Source organism: Hipposideros armiger, unplaced genomic scaffold (genome assembly GCF_001890085.2).
Source record: "Hipposideros armiger isolate ML-2016 unplaced genomic scaffold, ASM189008v1 scaffold_844, whole genome shotgun sequence".
Classification (NCBI taxonomy): domain Eukaryota; kingdom Metazoa; phylum Chordata; class Mammalia; order Chiroptera; family Hipposideridae; genus Hipposideros; species Hipposideros armiger.
The window spans coordinates 259,253-265,252 of record NW_017732194.1 but is presented as its reverse complement, the minus strand read 5'-3'; the positions used below and the strand labels follow the sequence as shown (position 1 = coordinate 265,252).

At 34.1% G+C, this 6,000-nt stretch overlaps 1 protein-coding gene across 1 annotated transcript in view; it reads right to left on the bottom strand.

Annotated features, from left to right (window-relative positions):
* Positions 1-4,126: 4,126 nt before the first annotated feature.
* Positions 4,127-6,000, bottom strand: part of LOC109374602 (ubiquitin carboxyl-terminal hydrolase FAM188A-like) — a 100,443-nt gene continuing 98,569 nt past the window's right edge. Inside the window, exon 17 of the mRNA XM_019629341.1 lies at positions 4,127-5,072. Within this exon, the coding sequence (XP_019484886.1) occupies positions 4,923-5,072 (150 nt within the window). The 3' untranslated portion in view covers positions 4,127-4,922. The remainder of the gene's footprint in view (positions 5,073-6,000) is intronic.

Sequence of the window (6,000 nt, the reverse complement as noted above, 5' to 3'; positions counted from 1 at the left end):
TTTATTGTTAGTTTCAGGTGTACAGAACAATGCAATAGTTACCCTTTTCACCCTCACAAAGTAACAAATCCCCACCCCCCTTCCACTGCCCTCCCACCCCCATATCATGCTTATCTATTACAATTCCATTGAATCCGTTCCCGCACTCTACTCCGTGTTTCTTGTGGCTTCTTTATATCCTTAGTTATAGGACTTCTGTTCAGCTAGACTTCAAGTGGTTTTCCATGATGGCTGTATTATAGTTTTGTTGTAATTTTGATGTCATAGGAGGAGGTGAACACAGGGTTACCTACTCTGCCATCTTGACTTTTAGTCCTGGAAATATAGTTTTCTGTCCCTTCACTCTCAGCCTATGTATACATTTAAGGCTAAAGTGAGTCTCTTGTGGGCAGTACATTGTTGAATATTGTTTTTTAATCCATTCAGCCATTCTGTGTCTTTTAATTAAAGAATTTAATCCATTTACATTGAAAGTAGTTATTGGTAATGACTTACTATTGCCATTTTAAAAATTGTTTTCTGGCTGTTTTGTAGCTCTATTATTTCTTGCTGCATTTTTTGTTTGTTTTTGTGCTTTGGTATCAGTATGCTTTGATGTCTTTATCATGTTCTTTGGTATAATTACTACAGATTTTTCTTTTGTGGTTATCATGAGGCTTATGTAAAATATCTTAAAATTATAAATCCCTGTTTTAAACTGATCACTAAACTTTGATAGCAATCCTAAACTTTAAACTTTTACTTACCCTCCCTCTACATTTTAGGTTTTTGATGTTAGAGTTTACATATTTTTTTATATTGTGTATCCAATAAGATTGTAGTTGTGGTCTTTACTGTTTGTTTTTGAAACTTGAGAGTTGTAATTACACAGCACCATTACCATATTACAGGATCTAACCTTGACTATTTTTTTACCATTACTAGTGATTTTTTGCCACCTTCTTATGTATTTATGATGTTAATTAGCATCCTCTTACTTCCACTCAAAGAACTTCCTTTAGCATTTCTTATAAGGCAGGTCTACTGGTGATGTACTCCCTTAGCTTTTGCTTGTATGGGAAAGTCTATTTATTTCATTAGAAAATTTAAAAAAGATTTTAAATTACATTTGACATCAATATTATGTTTCAGGTGTACAGCACAGTGGTTAGTTAGACATTTATATAACTTATGAAAGTCTTTTTGATGGATACAGGATTCTTAGATTTTAAATTTCAGCAGTTTGAATGTATCATTAATTTTATTAGGTTATTTACTTTTTTTAGAACTAAATTTTGGGCTTCAATTTTTTTCCAATTATATTATCTGCTATTTCATTGATTTTTCCTTTATTTTTTCTCACAGTTCAGTAGTGTGTGTGTGTGTGTGTGTGTGTGTGTGTGTGTGTATTTAGAATTGTGCAACCATCACCACTATCTATTCTAGGACACTTATTTTTATTTATTTGTTTTAAAATTTTTATTGGGGAATAGTGTGTCCCTCCAGGACCCATCAGCTCCAAGTCAAGTAGTTGTTTCAGTCTAGCTGTGGAGGGTGCACCTCAGTGGCCCATGTGGAAATAGAAATGGCAACCCCAGCATTATGAACACTGTGCCCTGCGCTCTAACTACCTGAGCCAACCAGCCATCCCCGAGGACATTTTTATCACTCCAAAAGAAACTCCATACACATTAGCAGTCATTCCCCAACTCCATCCCCACCCCAGCCCCTGGTGACTGCTAATCCCATCTATGCTTTGCTGATTCCAGACATTCCACATAAATGGAATCATATAATGTGCAGTGTGTGTGTGTGTGTGTGTGTGTGTCTTAGTACAATGTTTTCAAGGTTCATCCATGTTGTAGCACGTATCAGTAACTCATTCTTTTTTATTGTCAAATAATATTTCATTCTATGTATATACTACATTCATTTATCAATCCATCAGTTGATGGACACTGAGGTTGTTTCTATTTTGTGGCTACTATGTATAACATCATGATATCCACAATAACACTATGAATATTTACCAAAGAGTTTTTGTGTGAATGTATGTTTTCATCATTTCTCTTGGGTATATACCTAGGGTTGGAATTACTGGATCATATGCTAACTCTGTATTTAACATTTTGAGGAACTGCACAACAGTTTTTCTAAAGTAACTACATATTACATCCCTACCAACAATGTGAAGGTCCCAATTTCTCCACATCTTTGTCAACACTTATTGTCTCTCTTATTTTGGACATCCTAGTGAGTGTGAAATGGTGTCTTGTGGTTTTGACTTGCATTTCCCTCATGACTAATTATGTTGAGCATCTTTTTGTGTTTATTGGCCATATGTATATCATCTTGGGAAATATATCTCTTCAAATCATTTGCCCATTTAAAAATGTTCATTTTTATATTTATGACTTCCTTATGTATTCCAGATACAAAATCCTGATGAGATACATGCTTTTCAAATATTTTTCTCCCATTCTATAGGTTGTCGTCTCCCTTTCTTGATGGTGTCCTTTGACACACTAAGATTTTAATTTTGCTGTCCAATTTTTTGTTGTTGTTGTGGTTTTGGAATTCTAAGAAACAGTTGCCTAACTCATGGTCATGAAGATTTACTTCTGTGTTTCTTCTAGGAATTTTACAGTTTTAGCTCCAATAATTAGATCTCTCATAGATCAATTTCAAGGTAATTTTTGCATATGGTGTGACCTGAGTCCAAATTCATTCTTTTACTGGGGAATACCGCTCTTTTTATCTTATTATTTACTTTCTTTTATTAACTCTGGCTTTCTTGATTTTGAGATGAAGCTTAGCTTTCCAATTTCCAAACCTACAACTTTTCTAGAATATTTACTGAAAGCTATACATTTCCCTCTAAGCATCATTTTACTTACATCCCACAGTTTTTGCTATGTCCTTTTTTCATTATCATTCAGTGAAAAGTATGTTTTAAATCCCATTTATAATTTTCTTCAACTCTTGGGTTATTCAGAAGTGTGCTGCTTAATGTCTAATCTTTTGGGGATTTTCTAGACTTGCTTTATGGCCCAGCATATAGTCTGTCTTGGTAAGGTCCCACATGCACATGAAAAGAAAAGATATCTGCTGTTTGGTGTGGCGTTCTACATCTGTCAATTAGATCAAGCTAAGGTTCCAGTCATGCCGCTCATGTGAGTAAGGACACCTCCACAGTCTCCCAGCTCAGCCTCCAGAATGAGAAACTGACCAGCCATCCCCACTTTGCTCTGTTCAAACTCCTCAGCCACAGACTTTGTAAAATGATTGTTTTATGCCATGAAGTTTGGGGATGGTTTGTTATATAACAATAGTAAGAAAAAAAATACTATTGGGTTGTCGGAAAAGTCATGACGCATTTTTTCTGTTTTTCGTTGCAAAAATGCGTCATGACTTTTCCATCAATCCAACATTTTGTAGGTTTAAACATAGGTTGGATGTTTATGAGAAAAAAAAAAATCTAAGCTTTTTCATAATCCTAATGGAATTTAGGACCCAAGGTAGAGGCTTAGAGAATTAATTCCAGCACAGTGTGTATTTCATATACATTTAAAAGCAGACTAACCGAAGAATGGACGTTTTACAGTTGTGATTCAAGTGGCCAGAATGCATACTCCTGAACATACTTTTACAAAAAGTTATACATAAAGTCTTGTGCCACTATTCCCTATGCTGAAATCTACTTATTATAATTGTTAGAATCTATTAAAATAAAACAAATAATAGCCAGACAGATTCACAGAGGAAATACACATTCAACTATACTGTGAAGGAAGTTCAGTTGTGAAATTCCTAAGAGGCGCTCAATAATTGTCTGCCTGTAAAGTGAGGCACAGTGCTGGGCCACAGACCTATCAGAAGAAAGTACGAAAACCATGAGGCTGGGGCTTCTGTGCCTTTGTCCACTGGGCCACACAGCTGCCACCCAGGGTCCAGTGCTTCTGGCTGTGTGAGTGAGGTACAGAGCTTGTGGGTAAGGTTTGTTTGGTCTCCTTTTTAAGGTGGTGTATGAATCCATTAGACAGTTTTCCTGTGTTGTGTTCTCAGGGTTACTGGGCAGAAATGTTTAAAACAATGTGCTTATTCTGAGCCACTATTGTAAAAAAAAAATAAAAAAATGCACGGTACATTTAAAGAAAAAAAAAGTATTTATTTAGGCCATCCACTAGGATTGTAATAAATAATGCAATATACTAATGTAATAACAGATGTTTCCATGCATTTATCATATTTATAAATTTACAAGAAAGCTGGCTTACAGGGCTGTCGGGACAAATTTAGAAGAGTGTATTTGGCAATACAGTGAAAGTTAAGTGTTAAAACTATCAAACATTCTCTTTCCTATCATTTTTTTAAAACACATCCTCTACCACTGAATAAATGGTAATGTTCCTTTGTAGTTTCTTTTTATAAACATGCCTGAGCTAAGCCAATTGTCAAAACAATCCAAGTTGATAATGTGTTATTTATCAATATTTCTAATGAAAAACAGATTTTAGAAAAATAAAAATGAACTCTTCTGCATTTCAATGTGGAGGCTGATATACTGCAAGCCAGAATCATTTAAACAATAAAATATGCCTGAATGAAATAAACCCCAAAGTAGAAGTTTATAAGTAGTAAATTTGATACTCAGAATACAAGTGCTATAGTATTATGATGTTTATAATTTGATAAATGACCAATTATTTGACTGCAGTAAGTGGTGAACTTTGATTGATTGAAGCTTAATTTTGCTAGTAAATTTCACACAGAGTTAAAATAGGGTACCTTTAACATAAATAATTTAAACATATCTTAAACACTGAAAATGTGTTCTTATGTTATTTACAATTAAGCAGTGATACCAGTGTATAGCCAATTGCCTCTTGCATCCCTTTTTCAATATCTGCTATTACAATCTTCCTTATAAATACTTATGCAAATCAATTTAGTGAAGGAGAGCGATCTGTGGTCCAGAGTAATTCGATGTATGGCCATTTGGTTTGGAGACAGCGTTTAATAGGGGTGTCATCTGTTTGTAGCATGGGATCTTCAAAACCCATAATAACGGCAGTCCCTTCCACATACATTACCTGTTAAACAAAATAAAGCCACCAAGGTCAATTAACATACTCAGTACATTTTTGAGGGATACAAACATTTTCGTAGGCTAGCAAATGAGGCATTGGATATTGTTTCATATGGAACTTTACTATGATAGAAATTATGAGCGAGAATATCTGCTTACTGATTGTGAAAATAAATTTGGAAAGAAGATGGTGACACATTTTAATGGCTAGGTGACCAGTTGATTTTTAGATTTTAAGTTCATGATTTAAAAAGAACAGCAAAAAATCCCCAGTTTCTTTCTCACAAAAGACAAAAAAGAAAATCACTCTTCAAATGACATATACCACTTAGAAGAAATTATATAATTTATATAGTTCCTACTGTTTTTTAATACTGAGGCCCTCAGACAGTCATGCTGCCTCACGAAATGAAAAGCTCTATATATTCTGAGGACTTAATTTTCTCATTTCAATTTAAGCACTGAGTTTCCAGAGCTGAAAGCAATCTGGATGTTTGAAATTTGCTATGTGTTGTATTAACTACTTCGGAAATGCTGTTCAAGAATGTACTGCAGGAAAAATCATGGAGAAAAAATTAAAAAGGATGTCAGGACTGAAACAAAAATCAAATAAAAAGGCTGATACGTAAAATTAACCAGGTGCTTTATATGCAGGGGCAGTGATAATATCTAATATAAACTGGCAGGTGGGTGTTAGAAAAACTATTATTAATTTACAATACAAATCTTTTAGAAGTATCTATGAAGTAACTTAAACCAAATGCTAACTCATTATAAGGATGCACTATACACATTAGCCATTTAGTCTTTCTTTTTGTCCCAAGAGAAATTCCCATTGTATAATTTAAAAGGAACAGATCTAGACAGCCTTCTTCCAAAGTATGTATACTTAATTACAATCACATGTATTTATGTGTAAAACTATGTTTTTC